The 26996-nt window shown below is 40.9% G+C and overlaps 1 protein-coding gene across 1 annotated transcript in view; it reads left to right on the forward strand.

The window, feature by feature from the left end:
• Nucleotides 1-26996, forward strand: part of cacna2d4a (calcium channel, voltage-dependent, alpha 2/delta subunit 4a) — a 173563-nt gene that overhangs the window by 21513 nt on the left and 125054 nt on the right. Inside the window, exons 6-16 of the mRNA XM_055650903.1 lie at nucleotides 3-134; nucleotides 3484-3544; nucleotides 5808-5958; nucleotides 8373-8447; nucleotides 8758-8847; nucleotides 9156-9269; nucleotides 11764-11842; nucleotides 15765-15898; nucleotides 18410-18487; nucleotides 20089-20169; nucleotides 24234-24308. Of these exons, the coding sequence (XP_055506878.1) occupies nucleotides 3-134; nucleotides 3484-3544; nucleotides 5808-5958; nucleotides 8373-8447; nucleotides 8758-8847; nucleotides 9156-9269; nucleotides 11764-11842; nucleotides 15765-15898; nucleotides 18410-18487; nucleotides 20089-20169; nucleotides 24234-24308 (1070 nt within the window). The remainder of the gene's footprint in view (nucleotides 1-2; nucleotides 135-3483; nucleotides 3545-5807; nucleotides 5959-8372; nucleotides 8448-8757; nucleotides 8848-9155; nucleotides 9270-11763; nucleotides 11843-15764; nucleotides 15899-18409; nucleotides 18488-20088; nucleotides 20170-24233; nucleotides 24309-26996) is intronic.

The raw sequence follows: 26996 nt of genomic DNA on the forward strand, positions 1-26996 counted from the left end.
AGATCCCAACATTTTGAATGGAGCTTATTGGTCAGAAGCATTAAACACTGTCTTCAATGAAAACTTTCTGCAAGATCCAACTCTTACTTGGCAATACTTTGGAAGTTCCACTGGTTTCTTTAGACTTTACCCAGGTAAACGTTTGAAACTGTGGAATCATTGTGCTAATATTTTTGAATGGGATTATTTATACACGAAGTACTGAAATGACTGCATTTAAACACCATGTTCCCCCTGATGGAAATTCCCATGTTATGTGTGATCATTACGTTGAAGATAAACAGAATCAGAAAGAAGAATTGCATCAGGGAGGTAAATGAAATAGGTAGGCCCAGATGAGTCAAGTCAAGTCAAGTTTATTCATCACATACACATACGAGATATGAAGTGAAATGAAAAGTGGCAATGCTCGTGGACTTTGTGCAAAAAACAAACAAACAAACAAACTACAAACAGAATCACATATTCTTTGAGAGTTAAATCATTGCTGTAGCACTCATCGAACAGTATGTGTTGAAACATAGAAACATAGAAACATAGAAATTAGGTGCAGGAGTAGGCCATTCGGCCCTTCGAGCCTGCACCGCCATTTAATATGATCATGGCTGATCATCCAACTCAGTATCCCGTACCTGCCTTCTCTCCATACCCCCTGATCCCCTTGGCCATAAGGGCCACATCTAACTCCCTCTTAAATATAGCCAATGAACTGGCCTCAACTACCCTCTGTGGCAGAGAATTCCAGAGATGATCACACTATCTGAGAATGTTTCTATTACACGTGATTGTATTTTGGGAATAAATTATTGGAGCAGCTTCTCTTACTCCTGCTGCTGACATGCAATTGTAATTCATAAACATTGACTCAGAGGCAAGGATATTTGTCAAATATTCTTCTGAAGGAAACATTTGTCACTTAGTCTATGTATTCTTCTGCAGTGTAAGACATCAGCCTTGTCTTTGTCAAAGCAGATCCATTTCTTGCACTTTATTAATGTTCAGCGGTAGATGACTGAGAGGTACACCGGCTATGGAGAAACTGCTGGAATCCCCAAGGTTGATGCCATCCCGTGTGTAATCCCAGCATTTATATAAATCGCTGCCTCAAAAAGGCTGGCAGTATCATCAAAGACCCACACCATCCTGGCCACACACTCATCTCCCTGCTACCTTCAGGTAGAAGATACAGGAGCCTGAAGACTGCAACGACCAGGTTCAGGAATAACTACTTCCCCACAGCCATCAGGCTATTATACCTGGCTCGGACAAAACTCTGATTATTAATAACCCATTATCTATTATTTGCACTTTATTTATTCATGTGTGTATATATTTACATCATGGTATATGGACCCACTGAACTGTTTCGTAGTAAATGCCTACTATGTTCTGTGTGCTGCAGCAAAGCAAGAATTTCATTGTCCTATCAGGGACACATGACAATAAACTCACTTCAACTTGAACTGGTTTCTAAATACTTTTGAAGTCCTAAATGTGGAAACTATTTGTAATAACTGACTCAGCTTCTTGCAAACAAGTTGATAACATGCTGGGAATTGGTGTAGTGCATTTTTATCTCGGTGGTCAATAGACAATAGACAATAGGTGTAGGATTGGGCCATTCGCCCCATCGAGTCAAATGCTTTAACAGCAGAAACGACATTAAGGCTGCTGGATGAAAAATAGGATGCAATAAAATGGATGCAACTTGTATAGTTTGATTTGCCTCTGTCTAGGATCAATACTGCTGATGACTTTTATCTGTCTGAACATCTGGATGCCAGCAGCGGCGGCTGTGGATGGTTGAGGTCCCGACCACGGGGGAAAATGGAGGAGGACTGGCCAATTTGTGTGCCTTCCAACACAGTGATGAATGCTGTGGTGGATGTTTGTGTTCATTTTTTGTTGTGTTTTTGTGCGTTCTTTTTTCATTGTACCGCTGCTGGCAAAATTCATTTCACTTGCACTTTATGATATTGCATTAGTCAATAATATCAATCAATCAATGATATTGATTGATTGATAATATTGACTAATGCAATGAAGAGATGGATAAAATGTAAGCATGCCATTGAGATGATAAATACAAGTCAATGTGTATATATATCGATTCATGGGCAACTTGCAAGTTTGGAATCATGCTGATTATGGGTCTACCGAAAAATAACAGGTGGGCTGAAAATGACATTGTATGCTCCAAATGATAAATAACTGGAAATTGGGAAGCTACAGCTGCTTAACATCTGAAAGATAGAGAAAGATTCATTCAAAATGCTATCATAATTGAATGGATATTTTTGGGGGGAAATTTCAGTCAAGTAAAGATCAAAGTCCTCTCACCAAACGTTGATTAGTCTATGTAAACTCTAAGGTTGTCATCGTTAGCCTTCATATGCTGATCTGTTGTAGCAGTGAGTTGAGCACACCTCACCAGGCAGTAGAAACGATCCCTAATCCAATTCTCAGCCCTCATTATTGATAGAATCATCATATAGGTCTAATATTTGGATATATTTTGCTTTGTGGCTGAACTCCTGAGAGCATTTGCTTTATCATATGGTGCTGATACACCTTAATACTTCCCTTAGCATATCACTTCCATATCACTTCCATATCTCCATTGTTGACACTTAGTGCTTCCCTAATGTAAGCCTCTCATCCTTGCCATGCACTAATTAAAAAAACGAGCACCAAATTCAGGAACAGCTTCTTCCCTGCTGTCCTCGGACTTCTGAACGGTTCTCTCCTATGCTGAGTGTAGGCCTGGTGTCCCAACATACCTCGTTGTTATTTTTTTTTAACTGCACTCTCCCTGTAACTAGAGCTGTAACACTATATTCTGCACTCTCGTATTTTTCTCTTTGCACTCCTTTTGCGTTGTGTAATCGCTTGATTGAACTCAATTCTGGTACGACTTGACTGGAAGAATGCAAACTTTTTTTTTTTTGCTGTATCTCGGTAAATGTGAAACTAATAAAATATTATTGAACCAAGAATTTGTGATTGAATCAATCTTATCTGGTTGATATGCCTTTGCTACACTTGGTAGCACATTTAAGTTTCTCCAATTAACTTGGATGAATCACAATCTGTCTCCGGGTCATTGAGAGTTGATGAAATTGAATCATATGCCAAATATTTAAAGTGGCCTAAAGTTACTTTATTATATCATACTTTGTGAAGTATGTGAATTTGTTTCAAATTATTATTTAATAACCCTTGTAAAACATTTTTTGCTAACTTGTGAGTTTTAATTTCACATCTCATGTGATAGATGACATCCCCAACAGCATCGCACTCTCTTTGTACTGCATTGGATGTCTGGTCTCAAGTCTCAGCAATGAGACTCAAAAGCACATAGGCTCCAACGTGAGAATGCAACTGACTGAGTCGCAATATTTAATGCAATGTTAAATATTTTAGCAAGTTAATAGGTGGTTGTTGGATGCCAGTTAATAACCATGTTCTTGTTCACTTCTCCAGGTATAAAATGGATGCCAGACGGGAATGGAGTCATCTCGTTTGACTGCAGGAATCGAGGCTGGTAGGAAACCTCATTTATAAAATACATCGATACCAACGCTTAAAATGTGGATTTCAAACGTGTTGGAAACCTTACATCTTGAACAAATGCGATTCCTCTTAGCAGACAAAGTAGACCAATTCCTAAGGATTTGGTCTCCATGTGTCGACTTCTTACAAGCATATGATGCAACACAAACGTGGACGTGATCCGTTTCAGGACTGGGTGAATGGTGGTCAAGAATAACAAATAGCTATCTCCCCTTTATTCTTCTGATTTCTACCTCTGCCTCTTTTCTCTCTATTCTCTTTCTTTTCTCATTTTCTTTTTGTCACTTTCTGATATCACACACTTCTCTATTTCTTTCCTATTGTCGTTCAGAAAAATAAATAAAGAAATAAATAGATAGATAGGTGTGCTTTCAGGGTAACCGATATTAGCTACCTGGAGACAAATTTCAATAAGGCTGCCAAATTTGAAGAGGCATTCATTCCACATTCTTACCTGAATGATCAAGTCAAAGACTTTGAGAAGGTCAAAAAAAGACTATGTGCACTGTCGGTCTGCTCCGTGTATTTTTCTTGGAGTTGTTGCATTGTGTAGATCACGTCCACTGTGACTCTAGAGGGATGGAATCCACACTGCAACATCGATCCCAAAGGGATAAGGCAGTTAAGAGGACCCTTACCCTGCAGTAGACAGCAAGGAGACACTTCTGTAATTATCGTAGTCAGACTTAGATATAAAGCTATACAGCATAGGAACAGGCCATTCAGCCCACCTTGTCCATGCCGACCAAATCAGCATATTGGGCGATTGTGTTTAATAGTTACAACAGGTTACCACTGTTGCATAATATAAAAAATTAAATGGTGGAAATGTAAAAAAACTTTTCTAATGTGTTAACATAAAAGGTCTGTCTTTACACATGGTTGCATTAAAATAGAATTGGAATTTAGTTGCAATTAAAATGATATAAGGATATCGTATAAACATATTGCTCTATTGACAAGGGTGCAGTTTTGGATACAACATATTTAAGGGCCTGTCCCACGAGCATGCGACCTGCGTGCGGCAAGCGCGATCTAAAGGGCCGGTCCCACCAGCATGCGCCTCCATGCGGCAAGCGCGACCTAACGTGGTCGCTTGAGCCGTACGGCCTCGCAGAGCCGGTCCCACTTCAACCGCCGAGCCGTATGGAGTTGTGCGGGGCTGGTCCCGACATCGCTCGCTGCTCCGAAAAACTGACCGTGTTTAAAAATTCCGCGCAGCAACGGCCTACCGCCCCGCAGCTGCCTCTACGCCGTGTCACTCTCGCGACCTCCGCGCGGCTCCCGCTTCTTGTTTGGTAGTGCTTGCCGCACGCCATACGGCTCAAGCGACCATGTTAGATCGTGCTTGCCGCATGCAGGCGCAAGCTGGCGGGACCGGCCCTTTAGGTCGCGCTTGCCGCATGCAGGTCGCATGCTCGTGGGACAGGCTCTTTACAGTATACTGGGATTCAGTAACATTAAGAGTACGACTAGGATTTCCTTTGTTGGTAGCAGAAGGAAATCATGCATTAATCTTCTGCCTTATCTTCTTGTATTATGTTTATAGTATGTCTCTTGGCTTTCTGAGGCTACTTGCATATTTTTTTAACTTCCTTAGATCCGGCATAAGCCGCACTTGGAGTATCGAGTGCAGTTCTGGTTATCTAGCCTATAGCAAGGATGTCATTAATCAAAAGATTCACAAGGATGTTACTGGGACTGGGGAACTTGAGTTATAAGGAGATAATGCACCTTTTTCCCTGGAGTGTGGGGAGGCTGAGGGGTGATCTTATAGTTTCTAAAACCATGAGAGGCATGGAGAAGGCATATTCATAGTCTTTTTCCCAGGATAGGGGAGTATAAAACTGGCGGGCATTGATTTAAGTTGAGAGGGGAAAGATATAACATGGACCATTTTCATGGAAGGGTGATAGGTGTGTAGAACGAGCTGCCAGAGGAAGTTGTAGAGGCGGATACAATCGCAACGTTTTAAATACAATACATGGTTAGTAAAGTTTCGGAGCGATATGGGCCAAACAGAGGCAAATGGGACTAACTCAGGTAGACATGTTGGTCAGCATGGATGAGTTGGACCAAAGGATCTGTTTCCGTGCTGTATAACTTCATGACTCAAAGCCAACTCAAATGACCCAGAATATGTTTTTGATAACTATATATGCATTCACTTACTTAATGCTTAAATAAAAGTCAGTTTTTTCTGTGTTCTAATGTTCTCATGTTCATATGTACAGGTACATCCAAGCTGCAACATCGCCAAAGGACATCATCATATTGTTAGATATCAGTGGCAGTATGAAAGGTCTCAGAATGACAATTGCCAAACATACCATTGACACAATCCTGGACACTTTGGGTGACAACGATTTTGTCAATATTATTGCTGTAAGTAAAATTCTGGCTGAAGTTGTCTGTGCCTCGTTGTCGAGAGTTATTAAAAACTATATAATTCCAAAACATCACTTCATGACTTTGCTCCAATTTATTTTGTTATTTTTAGTCTTCAAAAGTCCAATGCATCCCTGGCTGACAACTTTGCTTAACTGTCTGAGGGGATCTAACACACTGGCGTGCATTACTAAATTGTAACAAGTTCTTATTAATCTACATTTATTTACGGTTGAACAAAGCCTTATGCCCCTGTCCCACTTAGGAAACCTGAACGGAAACCTCTGGAGACTTTGCGCCCCACTCAAGGTTTCCGTGCGGTTCCCGGAGGTTGCAGGTGGTTGCCGGAGGTTGCAGGTAGTGGAAGCAGGTAGGGAGACTGACAAAAACCTCTGGGAACCGCATGGAAACCTTGGGTGGGGCACAAAGTCTCCAGAGGTTTCCGTTCAGGTTTCCTTGGGGGACAGGGGCATTATTTGTTGAATTTCACTGCTCGACCCCCAGACTGCAGGATGACTCAAACAAAAGTAGAGAACTGTTTAGACCCATCGACATACAGGAGAAAACTGAATAGATCAGCACTAGTGATTGAATGAATGAGTTCACATTGTCTGGTTCATCAAATGAATCTTATATTGTCAATGTAGAAATGCAGAAGATTGCAAACAGATTGGTTGAATAAAATATATTTTATGATATTTATCTCCTTACTTAGAGTCATACAACACGGAATTAGGCCCTTCGTCCCATGCTGACCAAGATGGCCCTTCTACACTAGTGCCATCTGCTGCCTGCTATTGGCCTATATCCACCCCAAATCTTTCCTATCTATGAGCTTTACCAAATGTTGTTTAAATGTTGTCATAGTAGCTTCCTCAATCACCTCCTCTGGCAGCTCATGCCATATCACCACCACCTTCAGTGTGAAAAAGTTGACCCTTAACTCCCTATAAAATCTTTCCCCTCTCACCTTAAACCCATGTCGCCTGGTTCTTGATTCGCTTACTCTGGGCAAAAGACTCTATTTTGTACCGTATCTAATCCTCTCATGATCGTGAATGCCTGCATAAGACCACCCCTCATCTTCCTGAGCTCCAACAATGCCCAACTTCTCCCAATGGCTCAGGCCCTCAAGTCTTGGCAAATCCTGGCAACACCTTTCTCTGCATTCTCTCCAGCTTTAATAAGTACTTGTGTTATTTCAATAGACAATAGGCAATAGGCGCAGGAGTAGGCCATTCGGCCCTTTGAGCCAGCACCGCCATTCAATGTGATCATGGCTGATCATCCCCACTCAGTATACCGTTCCTGCCTTCTCCCTATATCCCCCGACTCCACTATCTTTACATAGAAACATAGAAAATAGGTGCAGGAGTGGGTCATTCGGCCCTTCGAGCCTGCACCGCCATTCAATATGATTATGGCTGATCATAAGAGCCCTATCTAGCTCTCTCTTAAATGTATCCAGAGAACCGGCCTCCACCGCCCTCTGAGGCAGAGAATTCCACAGACTCACAACTCTCCGTGAGAAAAAGTATTTCCTCATCTCCGTTCTAAATGGCTTACCCCTTATTCTTAAACTGTGGCCCCTAGTTCTGGACTCCCCCAACGTCGGGAACATGTTTCCTGCCTCTAGTGTGTCCAAACCCTTAATAATCTTACATGTTTCAATAAGATCCCCTCTCATCCTTTTAAATTCCAGAGTGTACAAGCCCAGCCGCTCCATTCTCTCAGCGTATGACAGTCCCGCTCTCCCGGGAATTAACCTTGTAAACCTACGCTGCACTCCCTCAATAGCAAGAATGTCTTTCCTCAAATTAGATGTGAAGATTTCTAATGTTACAGAGAAAGGTTGAACAAGTTAGGGCTTTATTCTTTGGAGCGCAGAAGGTTAAGGGGGGACTTGATAGAGGTCTTTAAAATGATGAGAGGGATAGACAGAGTTGACGTGGATAAGCTTTTCCCACTGAGAGGAGGGAAGATGCAAACAAGGGGACATGACTGGAGAATTAAGAGACAGAAGTTTAGGGGTAACATGTGGGGGAACTTCTTTACTCAGAGAGTGGTGGCTGTGTGGAATGAGCTTCCAGTGAAGGTGGTGGAGGCAGGTTCGTTTTTATCATTTAAAAATAAATTGGATAGTTATATGGACGAGAAAGGAATGGAGGGTTATGGTCTGAGCGCAGATATATGGGACTAGGGGAGAATACGTGTTCGGCATGGACTAGAAGGGTCGAGATGGCCTTTTTCCGTGCTGTAATTGTTATATGGTTATATGATTTAATTCTACAATCTTCACGTCGGTTTCATGAAAGTGCTATTTCCATCCACAACCTTGGACGTTACTGAGTAATGAAAGACCACAGTTTGATCGTTTATCTAAAAGTGCACATTTTCTTCTCCTCTTTCAGTACAATGATTATGTTCATTATGTTGAGCCTTGCTTCAAAGGAACGCTGGTGCAGGCTGACAGAGACAACCGCGAGGTGAGCAACGAGGATTTTGGGGTCAAGGATAAGAATTGTGTGAATGGTTGGAAATCCTTGTTCGATTCATTTGTGCCATCATTATTAAAACATTCGGCATCAACTGTCAGATGGTTTACAAATTAGGTGTGGGGGAGGAGAGGGATGTCAAAGAAACTGACTGGATAACATGTGGTCCAGTTGAATGATATAAGATGGCATTTAAACAAAATATTTGGGTGTGCATTAATGGATTCGAAAGCCAGTTTGTCATTAGTTACCTAGCAGTGCAAATTATTTGCATTTTCTGTTGTTTTATTTTTCTTGTCAGCACTTCAAGCAACTGGTTGATAAGCTTAGTGCCAAAGGAACAGGCATTGTAAATAATGGACTCATCGAAGCCTTCAATATCTTGAATGAGGTTTGTATATTTTAACATTCTTAGTAAAAATCAATTGAAATTAATTAGGGGGGTGGGGGGGTGGAGCATTCTTTTTTACTTCTGCACAATGAGAATTGAAAAATATTTTAGCTTTGATATAACTAATATTGGAACTATCATAGTTAGCATGATTTTTACATGTCTGATGGAAGCAGGAAGTACAAAGGGGATAGAAACATAGACAATAGTTGATTGTTGTTCTTTGATTTTCTACATTTGTTTCTATATATTGCTATTTATATTCCCTCGGCTAGTTCAATGATTGCTTTTAATGTTCCTTCCATTAGTTCAATGAGACGGGTCAAGGCAGCCTGTGTAACCAGGCCATCATGTTGATCACAGATGGTGCAGTGGAAGAGTATGAACCAGTGTTCGAACACTACAACTGGCCTGACTGTAAGGTGCGTACATAACACGATGAACTGTGGAGGCGATGACACCTTTCACTTCTTGCAGAGACATTTCTAGCAAAGAAAATGCAGAGGTCTGTGACAAATATCAGAAAAGATCTGATGAAGACACAGGACTGGACACAAAATAGCTCAATTCTTTGCATTGGTGGAGATGGGATAAACTATTTTTCTAACATGGAAGTGGAAATTTCTGTATGTGCACTACTGTCTCTATTTATTTATTTCTGGTTGCATGTATTTCCCAGCCTCAGTAGGGGACCTGGATGCCATTTTAAGTAACTGGTGATTTGTGTGAGAAGTAGAATGTAAAATTTGTTATTTGAGATGAAAATATTTCAACCTGCCCATGTTGTCCTGAATAAACGGATACAAAATGTATAGCCCGATGAAGCAGTCCAGAGTATCAGAAATGTAACGGTTACACACAGAGCATTGGATTTTATCCATTGCTATGTTATCTATGAGCACAGAAAAGATAATACAAAAGGGCCCCAAATTCTTATTTGATATCAGTAATGCATGCCTGGATTATGTCACTCATTACCAGAAAGGAAGAAGTTGAGATAGTTGAAGAAGCATCGCATAGGAGAAGAATTCTCTTACTTTCAATGATCTGAATATCTCCATATCTACGGGATATAGAAACTTGAAACATAGAAACATAGAAAATAGGTGCAGGAGTAGGCCATTCGGCCCTTCGAGCCTGCACCGCCATTCAATATGATCATGGCTGATCATCTAAAATCAGTACCCCGTTCCTGCTTTTCCCCCCATATCCCTTGATTCCTTTAGCCCAAAGAGCTAAATCTAACCCCCTCTTGAAATCATCCAGTGAATTGGCCTCCACTGCCTTCAGTGGCAGAGAATTCCACAGATTCACAACTCTGTGGGTGAAAATGTTTGTTCTCGTCTCAGTCCTAAATGGCCTACCCCAATACCCCTTAGTGAACCATGACTGCAAAGTTTGACTTATTTACGTATGAAATGCATTTTTCAATTGAAATAAGGGGCTGAGAGTGGTTTTAATATTGAAGTGACCAGTACTATTCTGAGACCTCCTTTTCATATCCTTGTTTGCACCTGGCTAGATATATTCTCATGTGAATTATTGATGGCCCACATCTCTGAATGTTATTCCATTCCAAACCCACGTTTTCCTGCAACAGCCACAGATAGTTTGATTAGAGTTGATAGGATGAGCTGTTGAGTGGAGGCTAATAATGCTTCAAGAACAGTTTGCTCAGGTCAAACGTAATGGAAACACCTCAGTGCATACTGTCTCTCCATCAAGACAAACTTCACAGCCCTCTGCAATGCTGACACATAATTGCTACTTGGGAATGCAAGAGAAAATCTGAAAAGTTGCTTCTACCAAAACACAAGTTTACACCAGGATCATGAGGACGTTTCATTGCCACACATCATGCATCCTCATCAGATTGAGGAACACTCGTAAAAGTATTAGAATATGTCCTAAAACCACCGGAGTGGTCGGGTTCAGGGGTTTGTTGGCATTGTTTAGTAATTGTGCTTTTGGAAAGTAAATGCAACTAACTACAATTGTTGGAGTTCTTTTCTACACATGTAGCAACTTTTTCTGTTTGATATTGGAAAATGTAAAATTCAGATTGGATGGATGTCCTTGGTTCATAGTTTCCTTCATTATCCATTTGGTAGCAATGTTGCAATGGATCCTGGAAGCTGCAATGATGTGGGAGGCCCTTTATTTTAAGAAGATTTTGTCATGTAGGTTAAAGGGGATTTTATTGCAAGTGTGCTGTATATTTGTTTGGAATTTTTGGGGTACTTTCTGGTTAAAAGCAAAATATTCCTGCCTTGGGTATTTTCATTTGTCATGCATCGTGTGTTTTTGCTGCGTGTTGAAATAAATGCATTTTGTGCATCAGATCAGTGAAAGGTTATTCATGTCATCAAAATAAGTTGCAAAAGAAATATCAATAATGGTGTAGAAGTTATCAAGTGAATGAGGAATAGCGAAACAAGCTGAACTGAACAAAGGACTTAAAGATCCCTTTCCCTTTGAGAATAGGGAAGATTCAAACAAGAGGACATGACTTCAGAATTAAGGGACAGAAGTTTAGGGGTAACATGAGGGGGAACTTCTTTACTCAGAGAGTGGTAGCGGTGTGGGATGAGCTTCCAGTGGAAGTGGTGGAGGCAGGTTCGTAGGTATCATTTAAAAATAAATTGGATAGGCATATGGATGAGAAGGGAATGGAGGGTTATGGTATGAGTGCAGGCAGGTGGAACTAAGGGAAAAAAGTTGTTCGGCACGGACTTGTAGGGCCGAGATGGCCTGTTTCCGTGCTGTAATTGTTATATGGTTATAAGATGAAATAGGATTTAAGAATTAATTTGTTTAAATCTGCAAAGAATGGGTGCACCAGTCTGCAAACCTCTTGGCCGCTTTCTTGATGTACCTTTGCTATTTGCATCCACCATCCTTAACTTTTCTTGACAGGTGCGTCTATTTACATATCTGATTGGCCGGGAAGTAACATTCGCTGAACAAGTAAAGTGGATAGCCTGCAACAACAAAGGTAAGACATCTGGCTTTGAACAACCTTGAGAAAATCCGTTTTAGATAGATATTGGGTATTTGCAACACATATACAAGTAATATCAATGCAGTGAGTTCCAAATTTCTTATAGGGCATAGAGGGATATGGAAAAAATACAAGCAGAGTGGGAATAGTATCGAAAGGTATGACGATTGTCACAGACATGGTGGGCTATATGCTCTTCCATGTTTTACTAATCTCTGACACTGTGACCCGATATTTCAGGCTATTTCTGGTTCAGTGCTGCAGAAACCAAACTTGAAACCCTATATCTGCTCCATCTTTTGAGTTTCTGTATAATCACAGCCCTTAGCTGAAACTGTACAATTTCCTAGTTCCCGTTGCCAACTTATGCTACACATACTATTTTGGTTAGCCATTTTCAGCTTTATAAATGTACACAATATTCCAAAGTTATATAAGTATAAGGTTATGAAATAACTATAAATGTCTCTGCTCATAAATGGGAATATACATCGCAAGTTAGATGTTTAGCTAAAGACAAAAAGGCAGAATCCACAGCTCATGGCAGAAAGCATGAACGCGAGGACTTTTATGTTCCAATTAAGAAAAATCGATTCTAATTAACGTAATAGCATATCTCAGTTGTACGGCAACGTAGAGCAAAATGTGGAGGTGTAAATGTGATGAAGAATTATTCTCAACTTTGCTGTCGAGGTTCGCTGATGAAGAAGATACTTTGGTACAAGCAGCGAAAGAAAATCATTGGGATATTTTCAATATTAATGATAATTCAATTTTCTACGACAGCCATCTATGATTTGTAGAATTTCTCCTCAATTGTCCTTTAAATTGTGCCCTCTTGCAACAGGAATTACATTTTCCATCTACATTTCTCTTTTTATTTTTCCGGGGGTGGAAATCCTTTAGATTCTTAGAATGGAACAATTTTGTGCAAACCAATAATATACCAAGTCTCTTAGGTTTGAAATCACATCTCTATTTGTATGTAGTATTAAAGCATATATCAGACATTTTTGACAGAACTCATTATCGTTGTGTCTTTTCCCCATTTTGCTCCTGAAAGTCTTTTGTTAGAAGAGACATCCTCCATTTTCAAAAGATCTAAAACATACACAACCTCAATAAAACTCTTGGCATGATCCTCTCATTTAAAAGTTTCTAGGGAATCCTTGGGGATTCATGTTATGAGGACTGTCAACTATTAAAATATTATTAGTATCATTAGTCATCCTCCCCTAAAAGCAAAATCCGTCATGTTCTACAATGTAAAGAGAATCAACAAACTTCAAAGATTGCAGACATTATACATTATAAGCAAACGTGACTTATGAAAAATAGTGCAAACTAAGTTTCACTTTAGCTAATAAATCAGCGTGGAATTCTTAACAACTGATATACTATAATAATTGTGACATTTAATTATTGCCCCTACTTATAACGCATTAAATGAGTTGTAAGCATGGTTTCTTCTGTGAATGGAAAACTGTCATAGGCAAGAACTAATGGTACAGGTAAGAACAATATTCAAACGCCATCTATGCCTGTTTCATAGTGAAGCAGCTCATAGTGCTCAAAGCTTATATAAACACGTGATAACATATGCCATAAGACTGAAGGGACAGACAAGAGTTCTGACATTGACAAAGCTAACCAGTTCCTTCACATATTTCTCAACCTGTTTCATTGTTATTCAGCCAATCCTCATGCCACTGTGTTCCTGATTCCAGTCCTCCTCATCTTGTCTTTTTTTTTTTCTTCATTTATTCATTTTTCTTCTTCTTCTTCTTCTTCTTCTTGCGTACAGCCTAAACTTGTAGGACAACTTGTTCTAGTTGATCTTATTTGATTGTGCACGCCAGGTTGATTGCATTCGTTGAAACAGGGCGAGCCAGGTGAAGGTTGCAATCCCCCATCCCATTCATTTTTCCAAAATATAGCCACTGTAATCCTTTTGGCGAAAGTTCTCCCACAATACTGGTGGGTAGGCAGTTCCTGGTTTTAGACCTGCAACAGGAACAGTAATACATTCAAGTAAAGACAGCGTGTGATACAGATGAGATGTGATTATATCCAAATTCAGTGCAAAAGTCAATGCAGGGTTGGTTGTCCAATGTTGTCCTCTCTTTGTGTTAATGCAACAGTTTGATATAAATAAACAGATAACTCCATTTCCGAGGACAGTAAATAGTTTGTCACGGGTATTGTGAGCTAGAGGGCCACACTGTCCCGTGCTGCACTGTTATACTGTATAGAGGACAGACAAGAATAGAAAAATAGGAACAGAACTAGGCCATGCTACTACTAGACTGACAGATAATGAAAGCAGATTTTCTGCCTTAAAGGTCATTCATTTCCTCCTTTAAGATAGTATTTAAACCGACCTCTTTGATTAAGATTTTAGTCGTCTTCGCCAATTGTTGTTGTTGATACCCTGAGATTATTACGGCACCTTTCATAATTTTACCATTTTACACGCACTGAAATACTTCTGAAATATAGGATATGCCACTTTAGATGACAAAGAATTAAGAGAATTTCACAACACATGAGGCGGCCATTGTCATGCCATATCTCTAAAGACCCATTCAACAAATTCAATTTTTCTATCCTGTTCTTGGATGTTTCTAAATTTTTAATTTGAGTATTTATCCTCATTGTTTCTGAAAGTACTTATTATTTTTACTGGTGTTACTTTTTAATGTCCTGATAAACTCTTTTGAGAAATAAAACCTCCTCAATTCTCAGGTACACAAAAATGCTGGAGAAACTCAGCGGGTGCACCAGCATCTATAGAGCGAAGGAGATAGGCGACAAAACGTTTCGGGCCGAAACCCTTCTTCAGAAATCCTATTTCCTTCGCTCCATAGATGCTGCTGCGCCCGCTGAGTTTCTCCAGCATTTTTGTGTACCTTCGATCTTCCAGCATCTGCAGTTCCTTCTTGAACTCCTCAATTCGCAAACACTTTTGGGGAAAAATGTTACATTTATGCATCAAAAAATACTAACTGTAACCAGCGAGAATGCTTCATTCAGATCCCTCCACATACTGCAACCTCCCCACTGATTCATTTTTGTTTTAACTCTAAAAATAAGAATTATAATTTGAAGTTGACGATGATTCTGCCTTCACGCAGAAATCCATCATTGAAAGTATTCACCAAAGGTTCATCTGGGAATCCCCATTGCCAGTAAATCAGAGCTCTAGCATTGACTGCCTAACAGTAATGCCTAAATATAGGAAGGCCCATGCCTCCCTCATTTTTTGGATTTTGAAGACACGCCTTTGCTATACGGTGGGCTTTTTAATGCCCCCTTGTGACTAAACATTGAAAGCACAGCAGTGGAAAAAAAAAAAAAGAATAAAATAAAATAAGAAAGTATTCACCAAACTTTCAATTCAGATATTCAGTAACTGCACTGAACCGTTAAGAGGCAACTAAACAAAGTAAGCATTGACAATAGTAGCCATAATAAATTACTGTCTTTATTTTGTTTAAGAAGGAACTGCAGATGCCCTGGAAAATCGAAGGTACATAAAAAAGCTGGAGAAACTCAGCGGGTGCAGCAGCATCTATGGAGCAAAGGAAATAGGCAACGTTTCAGGCCGAAACCCTGAAGGAAATAGGCAACGTTTCAGGCCGAAACCCTGAAGGAAATAGGCAACATTTCAGGCCGAAACCCTGAAGGAAATAGGCAACGTTTCAGGCTGAAACCCTGAAGGAAATAGGCAACGTTTCGGCCCGAAACCCGAAAGGGTTTCGGGCCGAAACGTTGCCTATTTCCTTCGCTCCATAGATGCCGCTGCACCCGCTGAGTTTCTCCAGCTTTTTTGTGTACCTACTGTCTTTATTTTGTTCATTTTTAATTCTAGTAACTTATAAAAGTAACTTGACGATCATATGTTAATTCATTTCAGGATATTATACTCACGTTTCAACACTGGCTGATGTTCAAGAAAATGTCATGGAATACCTTCACGTTCTCAGCCGCCCAATGGTGATTAATCACGACCATGACATTATATGGACAGAGGCGTACATGAACAAAGCGGCAAGTTTCTCTTCTACCATAGCGTGCGATCAAGTATATGCCAACGTCAACCGGAACTTTAATTTATTACTAGACCGAGTGCAGACCCGTTGGGTCTGCTCCCCCAATGGTGTGATCCCCCAACCCAATATTCCACCATGCACCCGTCTCCTCCTACGGAACTGAAGCCATTCCCAAATGTAAGATTCCAGCACTCCCCTGCCTCCCTCAGCAGTGGATTAAAAAAAAATTCCAATTGCACAGCAGTTCCAATTGCAATACCAATTGGCCCTCCCCCTCCTGAAGCCTGCTGTGCAGCAGTTCCAATTGCAATCAACCAAAATTGGCCCTCCCCCCACAGACTTTTATATAATAACTGACCAAGCACCCGTTGGGTCTGCTCCCCCAATGGTGTGATCCCCCAACCCAAATCCACCATGCACCCGTCTCCCCATGGAACTGAGGTGCCAAAAAGTTTCAGCAGCCTCCCTCAATTGTTCCTGTCTTGCAGTGAAAAACTTTCCTCTTTGAAGTGTGTTGGAAGCTGATGTAAATGGAGAAGCCTGTTTATTTTTGAAAAGGATTTGATTAAAAACATGTACGTCACACGACGAAATGAAAAAGGCAGAAAGAAAAGCGAAATCTCTACCGAAATGGAAAATATCTCGGCGATCCTGCGTCCGGTTTCGGAGTTGCGGAGCGTCAAAGGAAGAAACGCGCGGTGGACGCCGTACGGCGGCAGGCGGACTGATTTGAGTTTTATATATATATAGAAGATAGATAGACAGATAGATAGATGTTTCACTTACTTTAGAGCGGAAACAGGCCCTTTGGCCCACCGAGTCCACACAGACCAGCGATCCCTGCACACATACACTATCTAACACACACTAGGGTCAATTTACAGTTTTAGGTAAATAAATTAACCTACAAATCTGTACATCTTTGTAGTGTGGGAGGGAGCCAGAGCACCCGGAGAAAATCCACACAGGTCCTGGGGAGAACGTACAAACACCATCCGTGGTCGGGATCGAACCCGGGTATCTGGCGCTGTAAGGCAGTAACTCTACCGCTACCGCACCCCCCCATGCTGCCCCTTCATGTTATTCTTTATGTTAATTTTATCCGCTGTATTAATGTACCATCCCTGGGATCTCTTATGAACTGATGAATCAGGGATAGGAGTCGGTCGCTTTGCTCCTTTAATAAGATTGTGGCTGATCTGATTTGTTGCCTTTCACCACCTCTGTTATAAAAAAAAATGTAGGTTAAGAATAGAACAGAAAACAGAATAATAGTGATTGCATAGACTGCCATAATGTACCTGCAGAGCCAGAGCCAGCAGTGCCCTGGTTTTGGCATTGCTTACCTGCAGTACTTCCACCAATGCAGCAAGATCTTGGATCTGAGAGGAAATCAAGGAAATATCCAGAGGAAAATGAGTCCTGTGTGTTCTTTAGATTCTGTCGTGTTGTGTGGATACAATGGTCAGTTATTTAAAATGTAATAGTCTATTAAAATATAAATCTAATTTCTTCCTCATGATCGACAAATGGTGCAAATAGAAGGTGCAATCTAATTTTATATAACTTTCTCACCTGTTTGATCCATTTAATCAGTTATTGTTTTTTTATCATTCTGTTGTCTATGTGGCTCAATATTCTGTAACTTCCCAGTGGTAATAGACTCTCCTCAATCCTTGTCCTGTGCTAATTCTCATTGTCCCTTTACCCTCATCAATGCTAACTGCTACAGTCTATGGAGTTAACCACTACATTGATTTCTGAAATCAATTGTCATTGCCTTGAACATGTGGTGTGTTGTGAGTATATAAAGTGGTGGTGTGTTTGTATAATGTGAACTGCATGAAGTTGGTCATGTTTATTCATTGCTTATGAAAGCAGAATAACATAGCCAGAAATTTCTTCAAAGGTTACAAACCAAATATTAAAGATTCACATGTTTGCAGTTAACTGAATAATGCCGATCTTTCTAAGATATCCCGAAAAAAAAAATTGCTTCCATTAAGTAATTCTGCAAATGGTTTATTTTGATTTCTCAAACTGAAAGCTTGGCGTGCAAAGGCTTCTTAAGCTGAGATGTCCATTAGCGGTGTGAGTTTCAGAAAACAATCCTATAATAGACACTTCATGCAGTGTTTTGCAAAATAGTACATCTGGATCATGCATCTCACTTGGGTAGTTTGTAGGAGAAATAGGACATTAACTTAATTTCTGTTTAATCACAAACAATATGCAGTGAAGTGTTGCCCTTCCCACTTATGACACTGTCTGACATCTTGTGTTTTCTGTGCACATTCATAAGATTGTATGATTTGTTAGAAAGACCTATCTCTTAACCCATCATGTTTTAAATATTAGCATAGACATCATGCCTTGTGGTCTATTTCACTTGAGATCCATTTTATAATCAGAGGTCCTGGAGCAGTGTCATGCCCTACCCATCTGTGTTACCTGTGCAACCCTTCATCAGGTGTTTATATTTATATCTAATCATCTGTTTATTTGACAGCTGTTTAAATCAGCTGCACGGAGCCTGACACTCATGACAACAGTGGCTATGCCAGTCTTCAGCAGAAAAAATGAAACGGTAAGTGCCATTCATCATCACCCCTCTGCTCAGTCTTAGTTTCTATAGACTTGTCAGTGTTAATCATCAGACGATAACAATCCAAGCAGCATAGATATCGCTTTGGGAATTAATTTAGAAAAGATATAAACTGAAATGATACATAACTTTCCCTCGCATTATATTGGATGCAATCAGTCCTGTAATTGTAAAACATGGCAACAAACATCTCAGATGTACTCAGTTCTTATTGTTCTTGAGTGATTCCAACTAGTCCAGTGATCAACTCCAGTGATACAAATTTTCAAACTTACCTCAGATAATGCTGGACAATTATGAATAGCAGCCAATGCCCATTACTCCCACTAGTGGGAAACACCTAATTAACTTTGGCTCAATGGTTCTAAATCGCAGATGAATCCTTATAGCTGAAGTGTGGACCGCAATTCTCAGTGACAGTAACAAATTGAGATTCCTTCCTAGCAAAATGCTTCATGTCTTTCACCTGTTTCTCAACATTAGGCATCTCCCTGATGCTTCTAAGTTTGTAACTAATGGCGTACTGACCATCTGGTATAGTTTAGAGATACAGCGCAGAAACAGGCCCTTCGGCCCACCGAGTCCACGCCGACCCGCGATCCCAGCACACTACCACTATTCTACACTATTTACAATTATACTAAGCCAATTAACCTACAAACCTGTACGTCTTTGGAGTGCGGGAGGAAACCGGAGCTCCTGGAGAAAACCCACGCAGGTCACGGGGAGAACGTACAAACTCCATACAGACAGCATCCGTAGTCAGGATCGAACCCGGGTCTCTGTCAGGCAGCAATTGTTCTGCTGCGCCACTGTGTCACCCTCTCTCGGTGATAATTAATCCAGGTTCAGTCCAATGTATGTACACATCATATGAAGCATTCAAGCTCAAAATAGTAACAATGAGGAGTGATATAGACAATAGACAATAAGTGCAGGAGTAGGCCATTCGGCCCTTCGAGCCAGCACTGCCATTCAATGTGATCATGGCTGATCATCCCCAATCAGTACCCCGTTCCTGCCTTCTCCCCATATCCCCTGACTCCGCTATCTTCAAGAGCCCTATCTAGCTCTCTCTTGAAAGTTTCCAGAGAACCGGCCTCCACCGCCCTCTGAGCCATAGAATTCCACAGACTCACAACTCTCTGTGTGAAAAAGTGTTTTCTCATCTCCGTTCTAAATGGCTTAGCCCTTATTCTTAAACTGTGGCCCCTGGTTCTGGCCTCTGCCAACATCGGGAAAGTGTTTCCTGCCTCTGGCGTGTCCAAACCCTTAATAATCTTATATATTTCAATAACATATCCTCTCATCCTAAATTCCAGAGTATACAAGCCCAGCCGCTCCATTCTCTCCATTCTCAACATTAGACATCTCCCTAATGCTTCTATGTTGGTGTACTGTATTTGAGTATAGTTTAGAGATACAGTGCGGAAACAGGCCCTTCGGCACACCATGTCCACGCTGACCAGCCACTATCCTACACGAGGGACTATTTACATTCTACCAAGCTCCGTTCTCATAAAGGCAGTGACTTTAAGATGTTTATCTTTTATGACTTAATTTGTCCTCTCGTATCTCAATAGAGAGCACGTGGTATTCTCCTGGGAGTTGCGGGTTCAGATGTTCCAATGAGAGAACTTTTGAAGTTGGCTCCAAGGTATAAGGTATGTTGGAAACTGCTTCAAGATTAAAGTCTGGAAGAATAGCAGAAAAAGTTTGAAGCTCGACGTTAATTAATATATTGCATTATATTCTTTCATTACTAGTTTATAAGAAATGAGTAGGTTCAGATTTAATAATTAAGCAGAAAATAGATGTCAGAAATATTCCACCGCACAAGATATTTCTTTTAAAAAAAATATATATATTTTTTTCCCCCTTTTTTTAATTTTTTTTTTAAATTAGAAGCATTGTACATACATCTTATTCATGATATGGAACATAATACATTTCGTGTACAACTTCTCTTTTTTTTCCTTTTATAAACTTTAACCTATAAGAAAAGAGAAAGAAGAGTAGAATGAGGATAGTAGCACAAGATATTTCAGGGGTTTTTTCAGACTTTTGTGCATCTCATATTTTCAAAATATTTAATTGGCTTGAATCTGAATAGTCTCCATTCCCCAAATATGTGACGTGTGTGGTGCAGTATTGTTTAAGAAAGAACTGCAGATGCTGGAAAAATCGAAGGTAGACACAAAATGCTGGAGAAACTCAACGGGTTTAGTCGCAACTATTCCTTCTACCCATAGATGCTGCCTGACCCGCTGAGTGTCTCGGTCTCGACCTGAAACGTCGCCTATTCCTTCAGATTCAGATTCAGATTCAACTTTAATTGTCATTGTCAGTGTACAGTACAGAGACAACGAAATGCATTTAGCATCTCCCTGGAAGAGCGACATAGCATATGATTTGAATAAATATTTACATTAGCATATATACAAACATAGTGTTTTTCCTGTGGGAGGAGTGTCGGGGGGGGGGGTGATTGGCAGTCACCGAGGTACGTTGTTGAGTAGAGTGACAGCCGCCGGGAAGAAGCTGTTCCTGGACCTGCTGGTCCGGCAACGGAGAGACCTGTAGCGCCTCCCGGATGGTAGGAGGGTAAACAGTCCATGGTTGGGGTGAGAGCAGTCCTTGGCGATGCTGAATGCCCTCCACAGACAACGCTTGCTTTGGACACACTCAATGGAGGGGAGCGAGGAACCGGTGATGCGTTGGGCAATCTTCTCTCCATAGTTGCTGCCTCACCCGCTGAGTTTCTCCAGCATTTTGTGTCCACCTGTGTAATGGAATATTCTCTTTTTCACTAATACGTAACTGCTCCTCAATATCACAGTGGCTCCTGGTGTTTTGATAAGTGCTGCTTCGTGTGAGAGTCTTGCAACAGGAGGCAGGTTGGAGCCATGCTTCAAGTCCATTTTTGTTACACTGGTTTGATATAGGGATTCTGAGTGGTGTCTGTAGTGTTGTATCTTGATGCTGTGCCCTCCCAAGAGACATTCAGTATGACATTTAGAGAATTAAACATAAGCTAATGGAAGAGCTTTCAATAGATGCACAGTTCAACCAACCACCACTTCCTATCAAAAACAAGGTGAAAAGCATCACGCATGAGGATTCTTTAGAATTCTATATTGGGCATTTTTCTTGCTATCACTTCATGCATCAGGGCATTAACTTTCCCTTTCAGTAAATGGGGTCAGGACAAAATGATTCAGCTTTATAATCATCGAGTGATACAGCATGGATGTAGGCTCTTCAGTACCAGTTTGGTACTCATTTGTATTAATTCCATCTTCCAGCACTTGACATGTAGCCTTCCATGTCCAGGCAATTCAGGTGCTTGTCTTGACATTTCTTAATTGAAATCAGCAATTATGCTTCCACCAGTTCCTTAAGCAGTGTATTCCAGGAACTCACCACTCTCTGAGTAAAACATGTCCCACTCACAGCCCCTACACTCTAAATCCATGTCCTCTAGTTTTATCTCTCTGTGATTTAGAGAATAGTTTCCCAGAGTATACCCTATTTATACCATTTATAATTCAGCATTCTTCATCGTGTTCCCTCATGACCTCCATAATTCCAGGGAAAACAGACCTATCCTCTCCAGCCTCTCTTCCTAACGTTGACCTTAGATCCCATACAACGTACTGATGAATTCCACTGTGACTCAAAGATGAGGCAAAGATTCATGTAACCTTCTCCAACCCGATGCTCTGCATTTGGTGCTCGTGGTGTGGCTCGCTGTGCAGCAATGAGACCAGGAGCAGCCCAGGGAGTAGGTTTGCAGCGTGTCTGCATCTGCACTCTCTCCATAATGTACATCCTGAGCTCCCAGTTGTTCACCATTTTGATTGCCATTCATTTCCCCGCATAGACCTGTCCACCTTTGGCCTTCTTCACTGCCACGGTGAGACCCAATGAAAACTAGAAAAAACAGCACCTCATATTCCATTTGGGTGGTCTGCGGACTAACGGTATGGGCAATGATTCCCAATTCCAGGTGGCTCTTACCTCCTTTGTCCACACCTCGTCTCCTTCCCATCCAAACCTGGTCCTCCCATTTTTGTTCCCATATCCCATCACTCATCTCTGTCCTCCTCCCTCTCCCTTCTCAAACCACTCACTACCCAAATATCCAATCCACCCCTAACTGATCTGCCTCCATCTGTCCATCATCCTTTATCCCTCCGCAGTGCACCAATTATCTACTGGCCCCCTATCATACCCATCCCCTTCTCTTTTTGTTCTTGTCTATTTTCCCTCTTCACTCACAATTCTAATGCAGAGTCTCAACATGAACAGCAATAATCCCCTTCCATCTGACCTGCTGAATTCCCCCAGCAGTTGAATTTTTGCTCAAGATTCAGCCGTCTCTTTTGTCCCCATCCCAGTGACTATCTCCTGCAACCTCTTCAATGCTATCACATCTGTTCTTTACCAACAAATACAATTTCATTCTTTTATATTTCGTTGTCCGATCTTCCATCCACCTGTTGGTTCTTCCTTCTTGCTTCATTTCCAAAGAACGAAAACTTTAAAATAAAAATATTTTTTATTAACTTTTTAAAAATCCGCAATTTCCTACTTTGTTAAAATGACGTCTTGCTAGGAAAAGGGCTGGGACCTTTTGAGGTGAAGGTAAAACCAAATTTCCCAAAAATTAATTTTGAAGAAGATAGTGACATCACCAACAGCTAGATAGGAAAAGGAGTGTTTAAAACTGGTGTGTTTTTATACCATAATGGTTTATATTCAAAAAATGGGAAAAACGAAAATCTTACTGGCTTACTCAGATTTTTGACAGATCCACTGCCCCATCTTATCAGAAAGGCAACGTAACTGCTAATTTGTCTTCTCATCCAGCCACTTGGCCATTTCACACAACCACACTTCTGTGCCAATGTCATTCCTCTTTATTGCATTTTGCATTTTTACATTCCTGCTCCATTGAACATGGCCCCATCATCCAATTCGATATAGTTCTCCCACCTTCCTCCTCATCACTGTGGTTAACATCTATCATTATTCAATCAGGGCCACTTTGACTACTTTTATTTTCTCCAATTTTTGTTTTCCTGGTTCATCAACATTCATCCAGCAAATTTACTTTTCATCCCATAATTTTCTTCACAACTTGACTTCTGTTATTGCCGCAGTATTAAATTAATTTTTGCAGTAACCCTCACCAACAATGGTAGTATTCAGCCACCTACTGGAGCAGGAACAAGGTGAGGACAATTCTAGTAACGGTTATTTTATATCTGAAAGTAAGTGGTGCCCGCTTTAAGTTCTGATGCAGCATGAAACACAAGCCATAGGTATGCATGCACAGATTTATATAATCTTCAACAATAAATTGGAATGTGCGCTACGATGGTATAAACGATATTTTGCACCGTATATCTTTTGTTTTTCTCTACCTATTGCTCTTGCGTTTGGCATGATTGTATTAATGTATAATATTGTTTGATCTGATTTGTTAGCATGCAAAACAAAGCTTTTCTCTGTACCTCGGTAGACGTGACATTACTAAACCTAAACCTAAATCAACAGGGAGTACTGTCCATTGTTGCAACAACATGAAGTGCATCCTGATCCCAGACTGGATAAATAATCAGCTTTGGAGAAACAGAGAGGGGAAAAAAATGTGATTGACTTGACTTCATAGTTGTCACTGCTGTTTAAATTGTTCATCCCTTTATCTTGCTTTCTCATGCAGCTTGGTGTCCATGGATATGCATTTCTGAATACCAATAATGGTTACATTCTTGCCCATCCTGATCTCCGACCTTTAGTAAGTCATTGTAATCATTGTATGTGGATGTACACACACATTTGCAATGGGAAGGAACTGAATGAAATGAGTTAATTCCATGTGAGATGTTTAGAGTGGGAGGGTAGCTATCTGGTCATGTTCTTTACAAGAGCATTCAGTGCTTTAATGGCAAGCTGGAAAGTAACCCGTCTTAAAAAAGATTGCAACTGCTGTTTAAAAAGACAATGCAATTACACATTGAACAATCAAAAAAGGAATGAATACCTGTTTTCCACTTCACATAGAGGAAATCCTGACTTTGGCACCCGAGCTGTTAATTCTAAATGATTGCATAAGAGTCTCCCTAATTTGTGGATAGATCTCCGATGCACTTTGAGCAAGCAGGGAGGAAAATATGCATGTAGCAAAGTGCACCTCGTAACTGGCACAAGTAAAATGACAACTTTTTTTACATTAGGGTGAGCAATGCTTCCTCCTCAGGCTGCTTCTTCCCTGAAATGCATAGAATTATCAGTCAACCATCAACTTGCTCAAGATTCCCAGGACCTGGGCTATCTGTATCCTCTGCCTTGGCTGCAGTACACATGCCCAGTGCTACCATGTATAGACCCGTCCTCTAATTAAGTAGCTGCAAGTATTACACGCAGTGGGATGTGATGTTGGTGGGAGATGGGGTGAGGTCAATTGAACTGGGTTTGACTGGAAGAGCAATCCACTTAGAATGGCATTTGAAGATGTAATTATTGATCTTGGCTTGCATGTGATGTGTTAAGTTTCTTCTGGCACTATATCCGTGCCTTTACCTTCTGAAACTGCCGGTTCCCACAAATTTGTCATTGCAAGTTTGGAGGAACAGTCTACCCCCCAAGAATGAGGAAGTCTCCTCGTTTACGCTCCACCATTGATCAAAAATCTAGCTGCCGACTATTTCCCATGGATCATACTTAAAAACTCTAGAAATACTCAGCAGGTCAGAGAGTATCTATCAAGCGGAGTCTTCAGGTTATTAATAGACAATAGACAATAGATGCAGGGGTAGGCCATTCGGCCCTTCGAGCCAGCACCCGCCATTCAATGTGATCATGGCTGATCATCCAACTCAGTATCCTGTACCTACCTTCTCTCCATACCCCCTGATTCCTTTAGCCACAACCAGTACAATCAGAATAAGAGGACATTACTTCAGAATTAAGGGACAAAAGTTTAGGGGTAATATGAGGGGGAACTTCTTTACTCAGAGAGTGGTAGCGGCGTGGAATGAGCTTCCAGTGGAAGTGGTGGAGGCAGGTTCATTGGTATCATTTAAAAATAAATTGGATAGGCATATGGATGAGAAGGGAATGGAGGGTTATGGTATGAGTGCAGGCAGGTGGGACTAAGGGGGAAAAAAGGTTGTTCGGCACGGACTTGTAGGGCCGAGATGGCCTGTTTCCGTGCTGTAATTGTTATATGTTATATGGTTATAGTACCCCGTTCCTGCCTTCTCCACATATCCCCTGACTCCATTATCTTTAAGAGCCTTGTCTAGCTCTCTCTTGAAAGTATCCAGAGAACCGGCCTCCACCGCCATCTGAGGCAGAGAATTCCACAGACTCGCAACTCTCTGTGAGAAAAAAGTAACGTTTCATCAACTTTTTTTTTTTTTAACTCAGGACTGATTTAGTTGTAGAACTAACAAAACAAATTCATCTGAAATACACCTTCCCTTGTTTGCTTCAACTGGTGCAAGTCAATAATGATACTAAAGCCTCCCGCTGGCATGTGGTGCCAGCAAAAAGCGTGGGCATTTCTGGCTGCGTGTAGAAATCTTTATAATGAGCTGGCAGCATGGAATTGATGTGCTGTCAGTATCTCACTGAACACAGATATGTTAATTATGCATTGGGAACCCTATCTGGTTTGTTGGCTATTTTATTTAACCCACAGACTTTTTAGCAAAAATCTAAAGCAGCATAAATACTGCTGATTATTTATTGCGTTCCCTAATGTTACACACAGCATAGCACCAAAGTCTATGACTCTCTAAATGAAACTGACCTAAAAATGCAGCACATCTTAGCATGTTTAAGAAGGAACTGCAGATGCTGGAAAATCCAAGGTGGACAAAAATGCTGGAGAAATTCAGCAGGTGAAGGGGGCATCTATGGAGCGAAGGAAATAGGCAACGTTTCGGCCCGAAACCCTTCCGGGTTTCGGCCCGAAACGTTGCCTATTTCCTTCAGGGTTTCGGCCCGAAACGTTGCCTATTTCCTTCAGGGTTTCGGCCCGAAACGTTGCCTATTTCCTTCAGGGTTTCGGCCCGAAACGTTGCCTTTTTTCCTTCGCTCCATAGATGCTGCTGCACCCCGCTGAGTTTCTCCAGCATGTTTGTCTACCTATCTCACTCGCATGTCTAACATAAGATTCCCAAATTAGAACGTTTATTCCAAGACTTCTCACAGAATTACCATGAGGATAGAGGATAATGTTAACGGATGAACTTGAATGCTCCTTGTCACTTGTGGGAATCCCTTGACTACTAATGTTCAAAATGGTGAAACGTCACACCCATCTTTCTCACCCTGTATCTCTAGCCTAATTTATGAGGGGGTTTGTGAATCCTATTGTTAGCTTCATCAGCCATCTCGGAATCCTCAGAACTGCTGATTGGAGATTGGAGATAGGAGATAGGAGATTGAGAGGGGATCTTATAGAAACTTACAAAAT

This window comes from Leucoraja erinacea, chromosome 19 (assembly GCF_028641065.1).
Source record: "Leucoraja erinacea ecotype New England chromosome 19, Leri_hhj_1, whole genome shotgun sequence".
NCBI classification, from domain to species: domain Eukaryota; kingdom Metazoa; phylum Chordata; class Chondrichthyes; order Rajiformes; family Rajidae; genus Leucoraja; species Leucoraja erinaceus.